At 41.6% G+C, this 25,352-nt stretch overlaps 1 protein-coding gene across 1 annotated transcript in view; it reads right to left on the bottom strand.

Annotated features, from left to right (window-relative positions):
* Positions 1-1,036: 1,036 nt before the first annotated feature.
* meox2a (mesenchyme homeobox 2a) overlaps positions 1,037-25,352 on the bottom strand; it is a 45,955-nt gene continuing 21,639 nt past the window's right edge. The window contains exon 3 of the mRNA XM_055661860.1: positions 1,037-3,219. Coding sequence (XP_055517835.1) covers positions 2,995-3,219 — 225 coding nt within the window. The 3' untranslated portion in view covers positions 1,037-2,994. The remainder of the gene's footprint in view (positions 3,220-25,352) is intronic.

Below are 25,352 nucleotides of genomic sequence, written 5' to 3'. Positions count from 1 at the left end.
AATATCCACTGGTCCTTAAACTTATAGCAGGTCAGGTGGCTATTCAGTGAATGCTGTACTTGTGCCTTCATTTGTGAATCATCACAGACGGCAAATGCAAAATCCTTACCTATGAAGCCTTTAGTGAAGTGGATAAAGGCCTCAGCAGCAAACTGGCCTCAAATAACAAACCCCACCCCCCAGCATAGCTTTGAGAATCTTTGACAGAAGACAAAACTGAGGGGTGGAGCTTTGGTCTCTGTCCAATCTGTTAATGAATTTAAGAATTCATATAAGTGTTTGTCATGCAGGCACATTTAACAAGTATGACAATTGCTGCCATAATTTAAAAAAAAAGATTATTTAGCAGCAAATAAAAAATCATTAAAATCTCACAAATCATTAATTGTTTTCATATAAAAACATCAAAGCGCAATTATTTAACTGTCCAATTCTGCACACCGAGAATCCCCATTTAAATCAATGGATCCCTAACCCATCACCAAGCTTGACCTGACATTAGATCAGAGAGTTGTCTCCTCTGTGTGATGTTGAGCAGCCTCGGCCAGAATGCCACTGGACTGCACATGGGGTGTGTCCAAGGGGAACACACCACACTTGCGCTGTGGCATCAGACACTCAGATTCCTAATTTCAGGTCCAATATGCTTTCAGTCAATAATATTTACGTCCTTGCATTTATCATCTATCACATGCTGTAAAGGCTAAATCTTTGCTTGGAACTGCATATTCAGCTGTACAATACATTTTGTTCATTGTTACTAATATACCTCTTTTGGGGGCTTATGTGCAGCTTTACGACAATGATGTACTGCCTGTTAATCAGACTTTTACAGAGTGAGGACAATCATTTATCCATACTATTCAAATCTTTACCACGTTATCAATGAAGCTCCAAGCTTTAGATATCAATTACAATTAATGATATCATTCAATTTTCTGAATGAAGCAGGCTGGCATTATTGTATACAAAACTAGTATATTTGTATTTGAGTTTATTTTGCAATTATACATTGCAATGATACGTTGGTAAATCTATTTTGGGATGCATTTCATATTGTGAACACATTCAATATATCAATTTTAATTTTAATGAAGTACTATATGTACAAAATAAAATAAAACAAGTGTGAATTATCTAATCTCTGAAATCAGACAGCATTTATAAACCTTTCTGCTGTTAATTTTATTGATTATACATAATAAAGCAGGAACGAGAAAAGAATATTCAGCCATTTGGTTCATCCTGTCATTAGGCATTACATATGAGACCACACTCCATTTGTCATTCACTTCATTCTAACACCAAGTTATTATCATTCCATCTCGTGATAAATCTTCCATTTTTTAATTGAGCCATAAATGTGTACTTCACTCCTGATTGCTCTTCATTCTATACATACCATAAACAAGGCAATGGATGAAATGTGATTTGGTTAGATGTGCACATTATTTAGCAAGTTATTACACTTCAATAAATCGTGTAACATTTAATGTAAATCCTTTGTTGTGTCACGTTATTCTGAACAACATAGCCAAACAATTACTTCAGGGCCAAAACATTCTAGAGTGCAATTTGAACAGCTCTATATCTGGCAGACATAGAACAGAGAACAGTTCAGCACAGGAAACAAAAGTAGCCAAAGTAGAAATTAGATTTCCGATAGTTGACTGTTGACTCGTATCTCTGATATGTATGAGGTGATAACAGGATAACAAACTAAACTAAGACCACAAGAGTCAGGATGTCATGACACTGCGTTATACGACTTTGGTTAGGCCGCATTGGGAATATTTCATGCAGTTCTGATCACCCCATTGTATAAAGTATGTGGAGGCATTGAAAAGGGTACAGAGGAGGTTTACCAGAATAATCCCTGGATATGGGAGGTATTAGCTATAGAGAGAGGTTGGACAGACTTGGATTGTTTTCTCTGGAATGCCGGAGGTTGAAGGAAGACCTGAGAGAAGTACGGAAAATTATGAATGACACAAATATGTAGGAAGTCTAAACCTCTCTCCCAAGATGGAAAAATCAAATACAAGAGGGCATAACTTTAAGGGGGGCAAAGTTGAATGTAGTTGTGTGGGGCAACTTTTTTACACTGAATGTGATGAGTGCCTATAACATGCTACCAGGGTTGGTGGTTGAGGCAGATACAATAATGGCGTTCAAGAGTCTTTTGGATAACCACATGGACATGCTGGGAATGGAGGGATATGGTTTAAGCACAGGTAGATGGGCTTGGCATCATGCTTGGCACTAACATTGTGGACCAATGGGCCTGTTGTTGGGCTGCACTGTTCTGTGTTCTACGTAAACTATTATTATTTGACTTTGGTATTATCAGCTGAAGCACCAAGCTAAAGGTGTTTCAAAGTTTCATTGAGCCAATTGTTTATTTGTTAAATTTTATCAACACTTATGGTATGTATCAAGACAATCCTATATATACATATATATACCAATACCTTGTGTGTGGCTGCTGCCTAAATAGATACTTTTCTATTGCAGTTGAATAAGTATTGCACCTATAATTAAGAATACTGGTGAAGGCATCTGCATCGTATAGCTGTCTCTTTCAGAGCACTATTTAAATTTTTCAATTACATTGAAATGCTACATTTCCCATTATTGGGTGAGGATTTCTTCTCTGGCAAGGTTGTGTACTCATTCTTTATAAACATGTTTATTATTTTTGCTTCACTGATTACACAGTCGAATGCTTTCCCACTGTTCTTCCTTGGGATTCTGTAAAATTATTTTTGCCTTTTAAATGTTGCTTCCATTTTTTATTTACAGTGGAAGGCAAAGCACAAATTCACAAACCATGCCATTGTCCAAATGGAAATATGGAATGCTCAGAGGCTCTGATGTTTGCACCATGTCCACAAGGAGTCAGCGCATGGAAGCTGTAGGACAATATGGTTCGCCACCTCCTTGTGCCATTACTTTCCTGAGTATCTGTTGAGTCTTGCTCTCTTTCTCCATACATCACAAGTGGCCAAGCTCGGTGCTGTGATCACTGTCCTGGCTTTCATCATTCGATAGAATGTCCCCAGCATGATGACCACCGGATGTGGCAATCCCAGAGAGCTCGGAAGGCAGTAAAGTCCCTTTCTTCACATTAACCAGTTCTTTTTCCCTTGCAACAGCTCCCTGTTGACCTCCTTTAACCCGCTTCCATTTCATCCTCCGGTTCTGAAACCACACCTTCACCTGAAATAAATCAGAGACAGTTATCATTTGTAAGGATGTAAACTCCAGTTATGCATTTTGCTGGCGATGAAGGAGATGCATCAACAATGAAAAAAGTATTTAGACAAACCTTTTATGCTTTTAAACCAACATATGTTGACATGCATCATTCCACAGTTCATTAATAACAGATTAAAAAATGTAAGAAAAATAATTAATGCTCTTGCTATTTTCCATTAGCAAACCAAAATAAAACCCTAAGCACTTTATGAGGAAGACAGTTGGATTTTAAGGAAAAAAGTGTGCATGCACTTTCGGAAGTAAGTAATTGATAGGTTTTGTAGTATAGCTAGTTAGATATGAAACTTGCATCGACCTGAGACCAATGTGCAAAAATATCTCTGACTAATCGGATCGAAGGTTTCCTGTGCAAAACAACCCATCTGAAGGCATCACAGCTCTTTTTCGTTCATGGAATGCATTGCATGAAGCAGTGAAGAAGTCACATCTCATCTTCCGTCACTCACAGAGATCTCACATAAACTTAACCTCTCACTACTCCATTCTAAGGTCCTCACATGCTTCAAGAAGACAACTATCAACGGTGTCTACCAAAGAAAGGTAAGGTGGCGCGCCTTAATGAATACCATCCAGTGGCCCTGGCATACTCCATTATGAAGTGTTCTGAGAGACTGGTGATGGTGTGCATTAACTCCAGCCTCCCAGCCAGGGTTGATCCATTGCAGTTTGCTTATCGTCACAACAGGTCCAAAACAGATGCCATCTCACTGGCCCTAAACTCATCTGTGGAACACCTAGACAACAAGGACTCCTACGTTAGATTCCTATTTATTGACTGTAACTCTGCCTTCAACATCATACTGTTATCCCAACTCACCTGAGCAACAGCACCACCAACCCTCGCACATCCTGCCATTGGCTTCTCAACTTTCTGACCCACAGATCGCGATCAGTAAGAATAGGTGACAACACCCCCAAATAGTTGGGAGCTTAAAGTCTGTGGCATTAATATTACCATTGATCTGTTGTGGACCAACCACATTGTTGTGACAGCCAGGGATATACACCACCGCCTCTACCTCCTGCGGAGACTGAGGACATTTGGCATGAGTCCAATGATTTTTTTCAAATCTCTGCAGATGCACTACAGAAAGAATACTGCCAGGTTGCAACTGAGCTTGGTTTGGAAATAGCTCTGCCCAAGCCTGCAAGAAATTGAAGCAAGTTTGAGCTTTAGCCAAGTCCATCACGCAGCCCAGACTTCCCAATATTGACTCCATCTACACCACGCTGGCTCAGAAAAGCACCTAACATAATCAAAGGCGTACCACCCTGGTCATTTCTTCTTTCCCCTGCTCCTGTCTACCAAAAGGTACAGAAGCTTTAAAGAGCACACCACCAGCCTCAGGAACATTTTATTCCCCTCCGTTAACAACCTCTGAACAGTCCTTCCATAAGCTTGGCTACTCAATGATTCAATGATTTGTTATTATGCAGTCAAGGGAGAGTTAGATATATAGCTCTTCGCAGGGCCGGCCTTAAGCCGATTGCACCGATTACTCCCAATTGGGGCCCGTGGCTAAGGGGGCCCCGCACTAGAGTAATCAAAAGATCCTAGAGCTGTGAGAGGCATAACTGAACCAGCATTGTTTTCATCCGTCTCTCCACACGTTAGCTCGCTCTTGGTACTGGCGCTTCTCCCCTCAGACTCTGCAAACACACACACACACACACACACACACACACACACACACACACACACACACACACACACACACACACACACACACACACACACACACACACACACACACACACACACACACACACACACACACACAGCATGTCCGGCAGATCGGTGCGGGCCAAGACCAGGAGCAGCTTTGAGGAGCAGGGCGAAGGATGACATCAAACGGGTCGTGGCAGCTATCGAAAAAGTACGGAAATGGTAAGGGGGAAATAAAAGAAAAACAAAAAATTTCCTGAAAACTTGAAGGATTTTTCCGAAGGAAAAAAAACCCGATGGTTACCAAAAGAAGTGGGGGGGGTTGGCGATCGCTTCCTCGGGTAGATCTACCCCGGGTGGAGGGGGAAGAGAGGGGTGGAGAGAGAGCAGAGGGGTGGAGGGGGAAGAAAGGGATAGATGGGGAGGGGTGTGAGGGGGGATGGAGAAGGGGGAGGTGGGGCATTCCCTCACGGTCCCGGGGTCCCATTCGCCGTGCTTCACACACACAGCCCGGCTCCACCCCTCTCTCTCCCCAGGGAAGACACGATGAACACTACAGGGAGGGCCGGGCTGGGCCGGGGGTTGGAGCAATGTTTACAAACCTCGGCCGCAGCTCACACCCGTCCGCCCGGACCCCGGCATCCGTTCCCACCGCCGGCCCTCTCCCTCCCTTCTCTCATTCCCTTCCCTTCCCTTCTTCCCTCCCTCCCTTCTCTCATTCCCTCCTTTCTTCCTCTCTCTCTTTTCCCTTCTCTCCTTCCTTCCCTCCCTTCTTTCTCTCCTTCCATTCCTTCTCTCCTTCCTCTCCCTCCCTCCCTTTTCTCCTTCCCTCCCACACACACAGTAGCGGACTGGGTATAAAAATATTGGTTGCCAGGAGTCAAAGGGGGCTCTCTTCATCATGGGTCCACTTGAAATAGGGGGCCCACACCATCGGGCAAGCTGACACCCTGACCAGTCCGCCACTGCACACACATAACGCACAGACATCTAACACACACATCACGCACAAACAACTGACACACACACACACACACACGCACACGCACACACGCACACGCACGCACACACACGCACACACACGCACGTTTAGTTGGGGTAGAAGCCCAAAGGCTAGGATGGGGCTAAAGCCCAAAATGTAATGCCTGGACTGGTTTTTCGCCAATAGTTATTAGTTTTCCAGGATCTAGTTGTTTTTTTTCATTTCACAGTCACTAAAACAAGTGGTATTGTAACTATGTACTTCTCACATTGTTTGATACTTGTATGCTTACATGTATGAAATTTTATATTAAAATGTTGCTTAGATCAGTTTGGTCCATTAACTTGCAGGCACTTTTTAGCGCACATTTTGATTACTTTCCATTCTACCATAGAGATATGAAGTCTCTAATAGACTTTATTTGTATTTCTATGATTCTATAGACCTTGGCTGGGAATCTGGGGCTCACCAAAATTGTTCCCAATTGGGCCCCGCACCTCCTAAGGCCGGCACTGGCTCTTCGGGCTAACGGAATCAAGGGATATGGGGAGAAAGCAGGAATGGGATACTGATTTTGGATGATCAACCATGATCATGTTGAATGGTGATGCTGGCTCAAAGGGCTGCATGGCCTCCTCCTGCATCTATTTTCTATGTTTCCATGTTTCTATATTTCTATGTTGTTATCTCATGCACTGAGGTACAGAGAAATTATTTTTTGCATACATTTCAGTAAATTATTACTATACTTAAGCACAATCCCAGATTATGAACAAAGTGTATTGAAATAGCCCACTGAGACCATGTACAAGAGATGCCTGGTTTTGGTGCCATTTTCAAAGTCAAAGCTGCAGCTGGCCATTAAGGGCCATTGTCCTGATGGTATTGCAGTGTCGGCCTGGCCAAATGGAGCTGTAGGTGTCCTCTACCGCTGCTCCACCATTCTGTGCTGTTGCAGGTCACACCCAGAGTGTGTGCTCAGTCACCTGGTGTGACGCCCAATCCAGTCGAGCCCAAACCTGCTGAAGGGCCTCCAGTCATTCCCATGATCTGGATCGACCTGCAAACCTTTGTCTCTCGACTCCCTCATCTAGCATTCAAACCTTTGTGGTCCTGGGGCGCCTCCCGCAGCCAGCCTTGAGGGAGCGGAAGGTAAGATCCCGGTTCCTCTTAGCAGCCCCTTGTTCTTATCCTGACCAACGGCAATCCTTTACCGACCCCCTCCTCCCCGGTTCTCTGGTCCTTGGAGATAAACATGTGCCTCTTCAGGTGGATTTCCTGGTTCCACAGCCTGCTGGTGGGGGGTAAACTAGGCACGACGGTCTTCTGCCACGCGCCACGACGCTGCCTGACCCGCTGAATTACTCCAGCACATTGTGTCATTTTTTGTGAACCAACACCTGCAGTGTTAGAGGAACTCAATGGGTCAGACAGCATCTGTGGAGGGAATGGATAGGTGATGTGTTGGGTTGGGACCCTTCTCCATTCACTTCAACCCCTTTGTGGATATTGGAATTTCTCTATGGAAATTATACACTACTATGCTGAGAACTATATTCTGCACTCTGTATCTCTCCTTTGGCTCTATCTCTTGTACATGAGTTTGATTTCATTGTATTTAGGTATGGTATATCTGATCTGTTTGGATAGCATGCATAACAAAGCTTTACATTGTACCTAGGTACACGTGATTATAGTAAACCTATATCTAAACCTAAACTATTACGTTTACAGAAAATAGCACTTCACTCGATGGAATACTCCCTGAACTTAGAATTGGGCACACTATTGGGATGCAGGAATGTAGCTAACAATGTTAAATACCAACCAAGAGATGCTTATAGCTGCAAACTGGGTTCCAGAAGTATACCTTGGGTACGCAAACAAAGAATTTCACTGTGCCTTGTCACATGTGACAATAAAGTATTCCAATATTCCATGGCTAACATAAATCAGATTTATTAGTGAATTATGCATTAAAGATAAAACTAAAAATATATATAGCAACATTACAAAACTTAATCCTTCCTGGGCAAGACAGTATTAGAAAGGTCTGAAGACCTCGAAGAACATGCATTATAGATTTGGTTAAAATATTCCCATGGACAAGAAACTTCAGTTTTCTCTAAAGCAGAGAAGTGACAGGTGGGACATAAGAAGATTAAAAAAAATGCTGGAAAAACTCAGCAGGTGAGGCAGCATCTGTGGAGCAAAGGAAATAGGCTTTGTAGAAATATGGAGCAAAGGAAACGTGGTTAAAAAGAAAACATTTACAGTGTTTGTAAAAGAAGAATGGGGGAACGTTGCTCATTCTCAATGTTTCAATGGTTTAAATAAGTTTCAGTTGAATAATTAATCTTTGTAAATGGGATATCAGTGAGACACCTTATATATATGCAGTAGTTATTTGCAAATATTTATCCTCTCTCAAAGAAACATCTCACTAAACTGGTCTTACATGCTTTCCCGATCAATGATGGGGAAAGAACACCTGATGATTACAAACAAACTAAGTTTATTAAAGTACGGAGGAATAGTGTGAGAGGATTAGTAATGGATTTAATAATTCACAAATTTTATGGCCTGTTGCCTGTTGGGCCTTTATTATATCAGGATTGAGCTAATCTCAGATGTCTCTGGGAAGAAAGGTTTGTTTTGTCCTACAGGCTGCATGATCTAAAGCATCGTGATTTATTAGTCTTTCCAAGTGAGCCCAATTATTTTCCAAAGCACCTAATAGTGTTTGTAACTGAGCTTGTTTGTGTGCAAAGTACTTATGATACAGTCATTATATATCATAACAAGTACTTTAATCTGAATACATACAGAGACCATCAAAATGGGTACTGTAGGCACCGAATCGCAAGGTAAAACTAAAAAGCATCATGGCTGCCCGCATGCCACAGGGTGGTGGTGTGGAAAACCTGACATGGAGAATGGATCAGGTCATCAACAGCAAAACCAGACACGGATCAAATCAGCAAAACTGTTTGATCTACAGTTTGCTCGACATAGGACTGTTAACAGACAAACTCCATTGTAGCTGAAAAGCCTGTTTTAACACTTAAATTACAATAACCCATATCATGAAAGGAATATTAATGTGATTTTAAATTACTGCAAAGTTTTTTTCCCTTACAAATTAAGGACATTCCTATGTAATTATGATCTACGTAGAAAATCCTGTAGGATTACACAAGGGAACCAAATGTAGTTATCAGCTATTTCTAGATCTCAAGCCAGTAATTCCTGATGTAAAACGAAACTGCCTGCTTGATATTGGCCAACATGGCACAGGGCCGAACATCTGTTGGTCTCATCAGTCTCTGTGACGCTTCTACTGTTGCAGGAGAGGATGCATGTCATTGGGCAACCACTGGATCACTGAGGTCAATCTTCGAGGTCACGTTGTACTGATGATGCTTTCATCTGGAGCTCTGAATTGATTGCTTTTCTAAAATACTGAAAATGTATTGTTTTCTTTGTAATTGAGCTGATCTGACAAGTTATTAACTAATCAATTGTTTTATCAAACTGCTGGATGGCATTTGGTGATGCACTGGTTAAGTTACTGAACTAGTAGCTGGAATTCTGAACCACTGTTTCATGGTTAAACACCACAGTGGCAGCTGGGGAATTTAAATTTAAGTAATTTAATTTAAAAATCTGAAATCTATTGAGAAAGCTGTTCTCAGTAATGGTAATGATCAGGATAGGCTTTCAGATTACTATAACAACCCATCTGGTTCATTAAAGTCCGTCCTAGGATAAAATCTGCCATGTATATTGAAGTTGGCCGAAATATGCTTCCTCAATTCAGGAGCCAGCAGGTTCGAGCAAAAAAAATGCCAGTATTCCCAAAGATGCCTCTAAGCAGTAAATGAATAAATAAAGTCCCTAAATAAAGGTGCACATTCACTGCCATACAGATGGTCTGGATGCAATTTGAAGAAAGGAGTAGAATTGAAGCCAATAAAGTGCAAGCATGAAATTAAAAGCAGAAAGGAAAAATGTCTCCACATTCAATCACAATAAAAGTATTCCCCATTCCAGCTTGAGCTGTTTTTCACTACCAGTTATTCCCCAGCAACACTCCTGCTCCCCAAGCTTCTTCCGGGACTACTTTAGTAACCCATGAATAAAATAAGTTTCTGAAGATGGCTTTCCTTGGTTCATTCATTAATGCTATCCCCTCATTCCTGTGAATGTGCTCACCTTCTGCATGGCACCTGCCTTTAGATTGCACGGCCAAGCAGCAAAGTTGAGAGAAGTGATCAGGATTTGCTAACTTTCGCAAATTAAATACATTTCAGTCATAAATCAGCAAAGTTGTCAAACTGCCAAATACACAGAGCTGGAATTTTTTCAGGGTTTCTCCCTAATGACTTCCATAAAATTCATGGGAAATTCCGAAGGAAATGCTCTGTGATGATCAATGCAGAATGATGGATGATGCCAGCCATATTCTTGCTTCTTTATGATTGTTGGAAATCCTCACCCAGCATTTTCATCAGAAGGAATGCCATTGTTCAGGAGAGTGGCTCAGCATCACATTCTCAGGGTCAATTTGGAATGGAGAATGAATATATTAGCCTTAACAATATCCCCAAATTCATTAAATTAAAATGTAAAAGATTGCAGTCTCTTGTTTATAACCTTCATTTAGAAAATTGTGACGACAGCTGACAAAGATTGGATGATTGTTTATTTCAATAAAGAAATGTAGTTCTCCACTTCCAAATGAATTCAATTTTCACGTTAAAGATGCCACAAATAATTGCATGTTTTGTCTGTTAACTTAATTCATATTGAAGGAAGATTGAGGCAACTCTCCAAACCAACATTCCCACCAGGGTATGTATTTGTAGGGAATCCATATGCTTTCTGTTCCTTAATTTTACTAGATGGAAAATCGTAGTTGACTCCGTCAGACATCCTGTTATCTGTTCCCTGCCAGAACCATTCCTTACTGCAGAATTACTTTTGCAATGTAATTGCAATAATATTTAAAAGGCCATATGCACAATTCTTCTCACATAATATACAAGCAGAAAATGATATTCCAACTGGGCCAGCAGCATTTTCTCCAAATAAAATAATAATTAATGTGAGGTGTAAGAGGCAGAGAGAATAAGTTTCCACTTTGGGCAGAAATATACATAGAATAGACTTGAAATCAGTTAGGGTACAGCTCAATTTTCCACTAAAATTATTTGCTCAAACATAAATGTAAAATCTTCCTTCAAACGAAAGCACTATTGATCATCATGATGGAACATTTATAATGTATTACTGTTACAGTAAGAATTGTATTTTAAAGTCTGAATCTGAATCTGTGTTATTAATGCAAATAAAATATATTTATGATTAAAATAATATAATATTAAGAGTGCCGGGCCCATCATCTGCTAAATTAAAATCATTGGCTTTAAAAATTAAATCGATTTCATGGTGTACACTGGAATAATTCTCAGTAAAAAATCAATATATGATTTTAACATGGAAAAACTTTTGGAACATATCATCCTGTACATGAGTGCAGAAGAAGACAAACATAATCTCAGAGACAACATTTATATAACTCAGAGATTATAAAAACCCAAAATAGCAAAGATACTGTTTCCCATTGATGTCATTGAATGTGGAAATATTCTTCCAAGTACAAGTTTATTTATAATTTGTTAAAGGAATTGAATGTTGGTCTATTTGCCCTGATTTTATTTAAGCAACCTAATTTATCTAATAATAATAATAATAATAATAATAATAATACTATTAATAATGGTAAATGAAATAAAATTCCAATGTGCACCAAAAGCACAATATGCCACATAATAAGAACAATGTTTGAATAAGAGGAAACGCTTCTATAGACAGCCCAAGGAAGTAATGGACAGTCAACATCAGGAAGCTTATTATAGAAAATAAGATCAATGCTAATGCAGAGAAGCTACTTCAGGCCAAATTGCAGTAAAGTAAATAAATTAAACACATCATCACTGGTGAGCTATTAGATGGGACTTTGGTATTAGCAGTATTCACTCCATAGATAACAGATTTGGAGTCCACCCATAGAGATCTGATAGCCCTGTTTCTTATTTATTTTTTATTGACCATTGTCTGGATTGGGGAGCTTTTAAAGTAGGATGGAGTAAGAAGACAATGAAAGATAGATCAATTTTACTTCGGAGTCACGTGAGTGACTACGTGAAGAACCCGCTCAGTGCGCAGGCGCGGCATTACGCCAGCAGTGCAACAGCGGCGGCAGCTGGAATCAGGCTCTCCAGCTGCACTTTAAAAACGGACCGTTAGGTAAGTATACTGAGAGTGGAAAATCTAACGGAGAAGGAGAGTCGAGTTTGTGTTGTATTTCAGAATGAGTTCACTCAGGAAAAGACTCTCGAAGAGAACTGCCCCTGCTCAAACTCCACCAGAGGAGCGTTCAATCCCGGGGGGCAGCAACAGGCGGCAGGACCGCTTATAGAGCGCTCCGCTATCCCCGAGACCAAGCCAAGCCCAGTCCCGCTAATGCCTGAACGGCGGACAGGGAGAAAATCCACCAGAAAATCAAACCGGCCGGTAATTTCCGATTCGTCGGAGGGGGACATGTCTCCACCCAAACGGAGGAGAGACAGCCGCCTGAGCTGCATACAACAGCTCTTGGAGCAGATGCTCCAGCGGGATACGCAGAAAGAGCGTTCTCGCGGAGGAAGGTCAGGCACCTCCTCCACAGTGTCTTGTGCACTGCCCTCTGCTCCCTCATTACTGGAGGCTAGCATTGGTGACCAGGGCTGGGCTGGTCTGGAACAGGGGCTGGCGGACGAGTTCGGGAGTATGCAAGGGGTGCAGGAGCAGGAAGAGCTGCTGGGTGTGGTGGACCGCTATGTAGCAACCCCACGTGCTGGACGACCGCTGGAACCAAGATTGGCGGCCAGCATCAATCATCTTTCAAATAAGCCCTTGCAGGAAAAGGTGCTTTCTGAGGCACTAGAACTCTACACAGCACCAGAGAACTGTGAGGCCCTCAGAGTGAAGAGTGTGAACAGCCAAATCTGGGGGCACGTGGGGTCACACATCCGTAACCATGAACTAAAGCTACAGCGGATCCTAAGGCTCCTGACATCGGCCATCACAGCCTTTGCTCATTCTATGGAGACCACGGAGATGGATACCTGCCAGCAGGATGTGCTGGCATTGATGTGCAACACACAGTTTGAGATCAATAATCTCTGGCGGGAAATCATAAGAACTGCCCTCAATCCCAAATTTGCTGGGTTGTGCAGAGCCCCAGCTGCAGAGACGGATGCTGTGTTATTTGGGAAGGACCTCAACAAAAAACTGAGGGACATGGAGGAAGCAGCAAAAACTTTCGGCCTCATGAGGGCAGGCCCCGGGACGAGCAAACCAAGACCTACAATACCCAAGCGGCAGCACCCCACGGCATCCACCAGTCGACGTCCTCAATATGGGACTGGTAAAAGCTCGGGGACCGCATTTTATCCCCAAATATCTTTTTTAGATCAGGGCCCGGAGCGGACCCCATGGAAAGTGCGCCACCCCCCAACATCGCCAGCACGTCAGACAAACAAAGTCTTCAAGCAAATGAGGAAACAGAAGAGACGCCAATAACCATGGAGGTAGGAGGGTCTGGTTCCTGCCAGCATATAGAGAATAAGGGTGCTTTACTAACAGGGGGGAGATTACACGTGTTTAAAGAAGCATGGGGTATGGTCACGAGTGACAAGTATATACTCAACAGCATTAGTGGATATAAAATACAGTTCATGACAGAAAAAACGCTGCCAGTTCAACATTGGCCCCAAAGGGTATTTTCTCCCTCTGTCAAAGAGAAACGTGAGGGACAAGCTGAACTGGTGAGACTTATCACAAAGCGGGTCATCGAAAAGACCAAACATGAACCTTTGGTACAAAGCATTGCCCAATGGTCTAACTTCAGCCCCAAGATTATTCACCAAAATATTGAAACCAGCCATGGCAATACTAAGAAAACAAAAACATATTGTCATGGCATATCTGGATGATATTCTGATAGTAGGGAAAATGTGTGGAATTGGCTGTGGCAGCAGTATCAGCTACAAAGTGAGTCAAAATAAATGGGCCATTGTCAAATTGTGAGTGTGTGATTATAGGATGCATTAGATATGGCGCAGGAGCCTGATATGTTCATAATTTACATCAATGATTTGAATGTGTTGACAAAGTGTAACATATCCAATATTTCGGATACCAAGCTGGATTAGGAGGATGCTCAAGGATTCAGGAAGATATGAATAAGTTATGTGTGCAGATGAGGTCATAATATTTGCAATATAACATGGAAACACGCAACCTAAGGCAGGATGGACTGGTGACAGAGGAAATGCAGCAAAAGTTCACTGGATGACAATAGACAATAGGGTGCATTCGGCCCTTCGAGCCATTCAATGTAATCATGGCTGATCATCCCCAATCAGTGGGCCAAATGCAGGCAAATGGAACTAGCTTAGATACTTTGGTCATGACCAGGTGGGGGCGAAGGGCCAGTTTCCGTGCTAAATAACTCTATGCTATGATTCTCTTGAGACACAAAAGACTTCAGATGCTGTAAATAAACTGCTGAGGGATAACTAATCCTGATGCAGGGTCTTGAATCAAAACATCAACTATCCCTCTGCCTCCACAGATGCCACCTGACCCTCAAACCACTTTGTTTATTGATCTGTATTGTCTTCAGTCTAGAAGAGTGATTTAATATCTACTGAATGGCAGAACAGACATGAGAGGTCAAATAGCCTACTCCTTTCTCTTTATCTTACATTTTATGTTATGTAATGGTTGACGAGAGAGAAACACACATCATACATTCTCTCTCCCACATGCTGCAAAATAATACCTACAGAACTCTCCAGATAGTGCTGCTGCCTCACAGCTCCAGTAACCTGGAGTCATGAACTCCAGTGCAATCCATGTGATTTTCATTATCTTCCTGTGCATTTCTCTAGTTATCTCCTCTTCCCCAAGACATAATGGATGGTAGGTTAATTACCAGTGGATAGTTGCGGACATAGCCAGACTATCGGACAAACCAGCCGACTTCTATCTACACTTCAGCTGCCTTGGCAAAGCTGCCAGCATAATCAAGGACCAGTCTCACCCTGGTCACTCCCTTTTCTCCCCTCGCCCATCAGGCAGGAGATCCGGAAATTTATAAATGCATACCTCCAGACACAGGACTGGATAGCATGCAAACAAAAGCTTTGTACCTTTGTATCGTCAGTACATGTGACAATAATAAATGAAACTAACCTAAACTAAACGTACCTCTGATATTGTTGGATGGGTAGGAGAATCAGGATGGAATTGATGGTCTTGTGAGCGCAAATAGGTCACTGTAAAGTGATTAGTATTACTATGATGGAATTGCTCTGGAGCCATCATGGACTCGATTCACTGAATGGCCATCTTTTCAGTCATTAGAAAACATAAAATAGGAACTGCGTACTTGTCAAGTGTGCAGAGGTAGATGTCAAATGCACAAAGGATCAGATGACATTGTGACACTTAGGTGGAAGCCATTGTGCAGGCTGAGGTACGAGGAGGTTTTTCACTGTTGGCTTAATGTATGTGGCACTACGTTCCAGGAGAATTCAGTTCCTTTTGAGGGGGAAAAAAGGGCAAACTTCAAGGAAAAATTATATATAAAAAAAGACTAATGTATGAAAGATATTAGATCCAAAGCAATTATTAAAAAAAGGTTGCTGTATGTGTATCCAAATCATTACTGCTCTATTTACAGTTGCACTAACCTATTAATGAGTTGACAAATCAATGAAACTGGCAGAAAAATTAATTTGTTTTACAGTTTTGTGCTCTTATGAAGTACTGCTCAACACAATTTGCAAAGTATAACTGCTCACTTCTCTGTTCGATTGATTACTATAGTGAAATATAAATCTAACATAATTTTCCAATTAAAAGTCAATAAAAAATGCAAGCTTGTATGTTTTATACAGCTTTCTTATATTATGGTTTAGAGGAGAGTGCTCTGGATTAGCTAGTATTTCTACACCAACATAATATGAAAGATTGATGTTTTAATTCACCTGTTGCAGAATATCAAATGCTTCTTCTATTTCCTTAGTCGACAAGTTGCTTCATATTTATGTCTTGCAGAATGATGAATAAGCTGTTGCTTAAAAAGGTAGCCAATGAATAGTTATTAGTTGAGACCTCTGCTCTCTCAATGGGAGCAGTCTTTGACAACTTGATTACTTTTTATTAAATGTCAAGCTATGCTGCAGCTTATGGGTTGAAGAAAGCGTCATTTAGAAAACGGCAAATTTTTGATTGTATGACGAATTGTTAAAATGTAAACATTTCAATGAACATGCCCCATACTTCAAACAATTAATTTTCCAAAGTTGTTTATGAGGAAGATTTCCAAGAGAAATGGACAGAGAAATGACAGATAGAGTTTAATCCGAGCAAGTGTGAGATGTTGCACGTTAAGAAGTCGAATGTAAAGGGAAAATATACAATTAATGGGAAGACTCTCAACAGCATTGATGTACAGAGGGAGAGGGATCTAGGGGTCCAAGTCCATAGCTCCCTGAAAGTGATAACACAAGTAGATAGAGTGGTAAAGGAGGCATATGGTATGGTTGACTTCATAGATTCATACTGCACGGAAACAGGCCCTTCGGCCCAACTTGTCCATGTTGACCAAGATGCTAGTCCTACCTGCCTGTATTCGACCTATACCCCTGACATTTTATATCCATACCACAGTCATTACACCGTATATGTGTCAAAAAATTATGTTGCAAATTGTTATATGACTTTGGTTAGGCCACATTTGGAGTATTGTGTGCAGTTCTGCTCGCCACAGGTTTTGCTGTCTTACAGAAAGTATGTGGAGGTTTTGGAGAGGGTTCAGTAGAGGTTTACCAAAATGCTTCCTGGATTTGAGAGTATAACCTATAAAAAGAGGTTAGCCAGCTTGAATTGTTTTGTCTGGAGTGTCAAAGTCTGAGGGGGGATTTTACAGCAGTATGTAAGATTATGAGGCATAGTTAGGATAAACAGAATATTTTTTCCCAAGTTAGAAATGCTAAAGACAAGAGGGCGTAACTTTAAGGTGAGAAGGGCAAAGTTTAATGGAATTGTGCGGGGCTAATTTCTTATGCACAGAATGGTGGGCACCTGGAAGGCACTGCCAGGGATAGTAGCAGAGGGAGATATAGTGGGGGCATTTAAAGGTATTTTTGGACAGGCACATGGATATGAAAGGAAAAGAGGGGTATGGATTTGTGCAGGCAGATGAGATTAGTTTAACGGCATCATGTTTGGTATGGACATTGGGGGGACGAAGGGCCTATTCCTGTGCTGTACTGCTCTATGATCTATATACTATGTATTTTCCAATTATTGCCATGAGGAAATTAAAGAGAGCATTTGTATGATTCAAGGCATCACATTTTGAATCCTTTGCTTTGCATCTATTATTTTGAATCTATCGCATAAAAATAATTAATATGACAGCGATATTTTCTAGATCCCAAGGTTAAATAATTAGGGCATATTTTCTACTTTTGTTCTCAGTTTCCATTTCACCGGGAAAGGAAAGGCAGTTTGGAAGTAATCAAGCAGGAATAGTTCGGTCAGAAGATTTGTGTGTCACTGATTGGAACACTGCAAAAGAGGGTCACCTGCAGTGTATGTAAGTGGTTCAGGCCATCATAGGATTGAGAAACAACCCTAAAAAGTCATAAACAGGCCAGAGAACTACACCAGGGTGAGATATCCTGGAATATAGAGGAGTGCATGACAGTGTGCAGTTAATAATCTGTTCAGACAGCATTTACGCTCCAGCCTAATGAAAAGACAGCTGTTCACCATGACATGAATTCACAGACAGTGGAGGCAAAAGGCTTAGTATGCATCCCGATGGTGAGGCAGTTTAATTTGAGTCCAGCCTACATAATACTGAGATGAAGGATAAGTTCCAGGGAAGAGCCCTCTGTCAACAAGGTTGTTGTCATTACAGAATTGCTGAATGCACATTATCAAGCACTGATTTAGTAGATGTTTGAAGAGAGGACTACATCATGAGGTGGAGGTTGTACAAAGGCAACAAAGATCCGAACAAGCATGTCACAGTGTGTTTATATTTACTGAGGTAGCCCAGTGCAGTGCAGCATGACTACAACAAGAGACACAGCAAATGTTACAGGGAACCTGACAACAAAATACAGAAAGGGAAAGTAAGAGAAGACAATTTTATCATTTCAAAAAGGTCAGCAGTAAATGAGATAGGTCTAGAATCTGCAAGACATCTGAGTGGAATGTAATATAGTATTACTTACACTGCAACAGCAAAGGGACTAATTCTGAAGAAACACCAAAGAGAAATTGCAGCAATTGAGCTTGTGGCCTCTCTAATTTATGAAAGACAATGGATAATTATGGCTACTATGGTAATTGATAGGTATTATCAGCTTTTTGTTACAGTTTCTGTTCACAGTTGATATTGATAAAATATGTCATACAATATTCCTAAAGTGATGAATGGTTATGAAGACAACTATGTTAATGTTAGAATTACAGTACAGGATGTGAAACCAGATGTACATAAAGCCCACCTCGAGAAGTAATCCACAAAAGAGGCCTTAAACAAATCTTCGGCCTAAAGTGTATTTGAGGCACAAGCCGTCGACATCTTTCTTTGGTGTAAATTATACCAGTGTGGAATTGGGGGAGGGAGCAGTGCTTTTTATTAACTTAAAATGAACACCCTCTTCCTGCCCAGTGCACTGAAAAGTATGGAGCCTGTTTCACACCCAACTCACAGCTGCAACACCCTATCTTTCCAGCATCCAAAACTTACAAGAAACTGCAGATGCTGGTATCTTGAGCTAAACACAAGGTGCTAGAGCACCTCAGCAGGGCAGGTAGCATCAGTGGAGGAAATTGACACATGACATTCTGGGCTCCAAGGGGGTTCTATTACTTCCCAGAGAGCTCAGCCATATAATTACACATCGGGCAGAGCCAGCACAAGCCATAGTATTAGATGCTTGGACCACTTACTGGCATGCCCACATGAACAGCATTACTGCACCTGAGGAAATATTTAAGGTAAACCTCTTACAGTTGTGATTGCACAACAGAGGATGATGAGGGAAACTTCAATGCCAGCATTTGACCAGTGATTACTACAACATTGTACTGAAGAGTAAAATGATCCTCATTCTGTAAATGATTCTGATCAAAAATGTCCTCAGATTATGTCCCATATCAGATTTACTTATTTGCTTCTTGCTCTCCAGCTGCTGGCCAGGGCAGCTCTCTCCCTCTCCCTCTCCTTCTCCCCTCTCCCTCTCCCTCTCCTTCCTCCAACCAACTGTTTCCATCTCTCCTCCACCTTTGCCACTCTTTCATACCTGCCTCCATCTCTCAGAACCTCTTTCTGCCACTTCCACAACTCCATTTCCCCTTCCATTCCATCCCTCACATCCATTCTCTCTTTAAAACTCACTCTACGCCCCACACAAACTATATCGTCCCCATACCTGCTTACGCCCTAATTCTCACCGAAATTCATTTCTTCTCTTCCCCCATCCACCCATCTTGCCTGCTCGCTCTTTCTCAAAGGCAAAACATTTTTCTTTTGGCACTGTGCAAAAATATTTGTGTGATTCAACGTGACTAAATACGTTAGTCGTAATTAATTCCAATCAAATTTATAAAATGGCATACCTTTAATTATAATGATGATAATATTGTGCTACATTGTGTTTGAATATTATAATATTTCATATGTTAATTATGTTTTGGGTGCTGTCTGTGTGGAATTTGCACATTCTCCCTGTGACAGCATGGGTTTCCTCCAGCTGCTCCAGTTTCCTCCCACATCCCAAAGACGTGCGGATTTGCAGGTTAATTGGCCTGTAAATTGCCTCCAGTGTGTAGGAGGTTGACAGAGCAACTTAGTTAACATAGAACTAGTGTGAACTAGATGGTGGTCTGTGTGGACTCTGTGGGCCGAAGGCCATGTTTCCATGACGTATCCTTCAATCAATCAATCAAAGCACATGCCAAATTATGAAGTTTCTATTTGTAGATTTTAGTTTAAAATTGGTCAAAATTTTGCAATTTGTCTTTCATAGCTCTTATACCATTTACATTTGGAGTCAGTCAAATTTCCTCAGTATTTGAAGCATTCCTAAAGACTTTGCAAGCTCTTGTATGCAATTTGGGCTCAAATGTGCGCACAGACATGCATGTTTCGAATCATAATTGGTTTTATCAACAAGGGAGATCCAGAAACCAGAGGACAAAATTAAACTGATTGACAAAAGCACTTGCAGCTTTCCCCAACATTTTGCGAACAATGGATTGTCATGATCTGGAATATTCTACCATATGAAAGCTCAAGCAGGTTCGAAAGGAATTTTCAATACAGACTGGATAAACTGTTAACAAAGAAAGAGTATCAATTGAGTTGAAAAATTGGACAACTTCATCAAAAACCTGGCAGGGGCGAGATGGGTGGAAAACCCTTCTGTGCTCCATCCCTCTCTGAATCGACACTATTTAAGAGATCGGAAACTCCCTTTTTCAGTTCACTTTTTAAGGAAAGTAGTATTTGTATTCTCAAATGCTCTTCAGGAGCTAATTCATCCAAGGACTTGCCTATCTTATTCAGATAAATTTACTGCAGAACAGTGATGGCAACTGCAGTCTGTCTCTGCTCCATCGAAACTGGACATGCTTCTGAAACTGTGCTGAATTAGTTCATCTCATTGTGTCTGAAAGGTACAATCAGTTTCACTTACTAGGCTAAAATAAAACAAGGTGCTGGAATAACTCAGCGGGTCAGGCAAGATCTCTGGAGGACACGGAAAGGCAGCAATTTGTGTCGGGATCCTACTTTCGACTGAATATAGTCAGGGTATGAAAGTTGGAAAACTCTCTAATACAATCAGTTTGTAAGAGTGTCCCACAACTTTGCCTATGCACACCCTCCAGGGATGCTGCCTGACTCGCTGAGTTACTCCAGCACTTTGTGTTTTACTTTTTGTAAACCAGCAACTGCACTTCCTTGTGTCTTCTTTTCCTAGGTTACCAATCAGCTGGTTCACTTAGCTACAGGATTGGAGTGACATATGGAATATTACTGGGTCAGACTGTGATTCTCTTCCACTGCTAAATAACCCAACAATACTCACTGCATGACCTCAAAGATGACAAATGACAATTGTATATCAGTCTGAAGAGTTGCTGGCCTCTGTATTTAACAGTGTATCAAAGGGGAGGAGGTGGTGGGAACAATTTTGTAAACTGAGGGATGGATTTGATGCTTAATTTACTGTCTGCATGCAACTGAGATGTGTGAGAAGCATCGTTTCAACAGTGAGTTATGATTTAGTTGTACCTTTGGTTTGTTTTCTTTTTATGTATCAGCTTTGCACGAAAGGCCCAAAGAAGAAGAATGCATGTCCTGTGCTGGATCAGCACTCAAGTCAATCAAAGGGAAGGGGAGAAAGGGCAGGGAAAATTAACTGTATAAAAACTCCCAGTTAACATTTATTGCCTCAGTGTCAAGGAACTACGTTGAACATTTGGAGTAAATCTAATTTTCAAAATTGACCAGCTGACAAGATGATCCATTTTCCTTTGTGTTATTGCAGAGTAGTGGACCAAAGTCGCAACACATTACAACTTAATGGTTGACCCCTATCCTGAATGGGATTCTTTTCAAATACACAGGCAGTGAACAGGAAATTATCAGACTTCAAAGTAGCTTCATGACTTGGGCAGCCTATTTGAAATGGTTCAAATGAAAATCAAATGACTGTAAATTAAATTAAATTAATTCCTTTTAATGCTGAACCACTGAGGGGGAAACACATGGAGGAAGTACAGGCCTCACGAATTAATCCCTCACCTCTCTTTAAAAACATCAACTAAAAAGAACAGATTGGATGAAAATTCATCCAATTTTCAGTTTGTGAGATGTTGCTGTCTGCAAGTTGCTGCTGTGGTTAGCTACATAACAGGATTATAACTACTATATCACTAATTGTAAAAGTTGATGACCAGTGGTTAAAACACACCCTCAGGCACTTGCCCTCATTTCGTATATATAATTAAAGTTGTAAGTTATACACAACTTTCAAATTTTGGTTGTGGATTGCACAGGAAGTGAATTTCAGAAACAGAACACGACGTGGAGCCACAACTATGCAAGTGTGCCAGGAGCAAGAAGTTGAGGACTAGGTTTTGCCCATTTTTTGACTGCTTTACCAGCTTCACCCCCTTCCTCTCTAGCCCACCAAGCTAACTTCTCCACAAAGATTTTTGTCTGCCCATGTCCTGAACCAATATCTTTCTCTGATAAGACACAAAATGCTGAAGTAACTCAGTGGGTCAGGCAGCATCTCTGGAGAAAAGTAATGGGTGATGTTTTGGGTTAAGACCCTTCTTCAGACCTTCTCTGGTTTCCTTCCTCCCATGTTCCAATTCCTTTTCTGGTCTACTGAGTTGACTGATATTCTTTCCAGTTTTCAAATAATTTTCCATTCCCTTTCAATTCCTTCTTTAATAGTGTGTAGGAAAGAACTAGTGTACGGATGATCGATGGTCGTCACAAACTCGGTTGGCTGAAGGGGCTGTTTCCACGCTTATCTCGAAACTAAATGAAAGGTCAACCTCCACGGCCTTCAATAAGGATAACCACACTAAACTGCACAAGCTGCTCTTTCACCACTGTCAAACTGGATGTCTTTGCTTGATTCGCTTTGATCTTGTTATAGCCAGAGCATTACCTGTAACAACTCTTCCATGTCAACCCTGAAAAAACTGAAGTCAACACCTTCAATTCCTGTCATATTTTCTGGTCACAAACAAATTCATATTAAATTTGCTGAGTCGGTGACAATATACCATAATATACAAACTTTTCTCCTTTCCCCAATTGGGGATCACATTCCTTCTTTTTCTCACTCCCTCTATAACTTCCAAGAATTTTCTAGTTGCATATGTTCAATTTCCAGTCTTACTGAACTGATGCTGGGGCTCTGTTGAAGCTGTGGCTGTGTAGCTCCCTGCTTATTTACTGAATGCTTCATGTTTGTATCCATAGGATTAAATTAAAGGAATATCCTGCATTTCTGAGAAGTAACAATTTATAAGTGATATTTCTGGTGATACTGGTAAAGAATTCAAAAGAGACTGGTATACGATATGGCTGGTTGACGATTTTTTTTATATCAGAGCAATGTTTTCTGTACTCATATCCTGAAAATTGCAATTTGCACTATGGTATAAATGTCAAAGGTAAGCCATAATTGAAGGGCTGGTTCCCTCAAGGGATCCATTCCAAACAGACCCACATCAAGGCCACGCAGGACAAGAAGGCAACAATTTATCCCAAAACAATTAATGGAACACTGGTGGGAATAATTGCAAAATAAATTACAGGATCATTCCATTGTTAGAATAGATAGGGTGAATGCACAGTCTTTTTCCCAGAGTAGGGGAATCAAGAACCAGTGGTTACAGGTTTAAGGTGAGAGGGACTTAAGGGACAACTTTTTCATTCAAAGGGTGGTAGGTGTATGGAACAAGCTGCCAGAGGAGGTAATTGTAGCCGGTAGGATAACAGCATTTAGGAGACATTTGGACAGGTACATAGATAGGAAAGCATTTGTGGCATATGGGCCAAATGTAGGCCAAAAGGGATGAGCTTAGATGGGGCATCTTGATCAGGATGGATGAGGTGGGTTGTTCTCGTGCTGTACGACTCGATGAATTGTTACATTACTTGAGCATTATCAAAGAGATCACGCTGGGTGCAACCCTTGTAAACAATGACAAGAATTGTTTGGCTGGTAATCATTGCCAGCTGGAGATGAAACAAATGTATCTCTAGATTATTATAGAAGCATCATTAAACCGTCCATAAATTAATGAGTGCTAAATGTTCCAGATGCAGGGCTTCAATCTGAAGCATTAACAATTCCTTTCCCTCCACAGAAGCTGCTCAACTTGCTGAGATCCTCCAGGAATTTATGTTTAGTTTAGAAATACAGCGCAGAAACAGGCCCTTTGGCCCACCGAGTCTTCGCCGACCAGCGATCCCCACACACTAGCACTATCCTACACATACTCGGGGCAATTTACAATTTTACCAAGCCTAGTAGCCTACAAACCTGTACGGCTTTGGAGTGTGGAAGGAACCGGAACACCCAGAGAAAACCTACTGGGAGAACATACAAACTCCGTACTGACAGCACCCATAGTCAGGATCGAACCTGTGTCTCTGGCGCTGTAAGGCAGCAACTCTACCACTGTACCATCGTGGCTCCCAGTAATGTGGTGGTGTAAATATAAGTCAAGTCAAGTCAAGTCAAGTCAAGTTTATTTGTCACATACACATGCGAGATGTGCAGTGAAATGAAAGTGGCAATGCTCGCGGACTTTTGTGCAAAAGACAAACAACAAAACAACCAAACAAATTATAAACACAATCATAACACACATATTCTTATTCATAATAAATAATAGAAGGAAAAACGTTCTGTAGAGTTAGTCCCTGGTGAGAAAGGCGTTTACAGTCCGAATTGCCTCTGGGAAGAAACTCCTTCTCAACCTCTCCGTTCTCACCGCATGGCAACGGAGGCGTTTGCCTGACCGTAGCGGCTGGAACAGTCCGTTGCAGGGGTGGAAGGGGTCTCTCATGATTTTGTTTGCTCTGGAGTTGCACCTCCTGTTGTATAGTTCCTGCAGGGGGGTGAGTGAAGTTCCCATAGTGCGTAGCCTTCTTGTCCTTGGCAGAGCAATTCCCAAACCAGATGGTAATGTTCCCGGACAAGATGCTTTCCACCACCGCTGCGTAGAAGCACTGTAGGATCCTCGGAGACACTCTGAATTTCCTCAATTGCCTGAGGTGGTAAAGGCGCTGCCTTGCCTTACTCACCAGTGCTGAGGCGTGTGATGACCATGTCATATCCTCAGAGATGTGGACTCCCAGATATTTAAAACAGTTCACCCTATCCACGGGATCCCCATTTATACTCAATGGAGTGTACGTCCTCGGATGATGTGCCCTCCTAAAGTCCATGATCAGCTCCTTCGTTTTTTTGATGTTCAAGAGGAGGCTGTTCTCCTGGCACCAGAGTGCTAGATCAGCCACCTCCTCCCGGTAGGCCTTCTCATCATTGTCTGAGATCAGGCCCACCACCACAGTGTCATCAGCAAACTTAATTATTGAATTGGAGCTGAACCTAGCCACACAGTCATGTGTGTACAGGGAGTACAATAGGGGGCTGAGGACGCAACCCTGGGGCGATCCTGTGCTCAGGGTGAGGGACTTCGATGTATTCCCTCCCATCTTGACTACCTGGGGCCTGGCAGTGAGAA

Source organism: Leucoraja erinacea, chromosome 2, assembly GCF_028641065.1.
Source record: "Leucoraja erinacea ecotype New England chromosome 2, Leri_hhj_1, whole genome shotgun sequence".
Taxonomy (NCBI): Eukaryota; Metazoa; Chordata; class Chondrichthyes; order Rajiformes; family Rajidae; genus Leucoraja; species Leucoraja erinaceus.
Note: the sequence above shows the minus strand (reverse complement) of the source record. Positions and strands in the feature narration are given on the sequence as shown.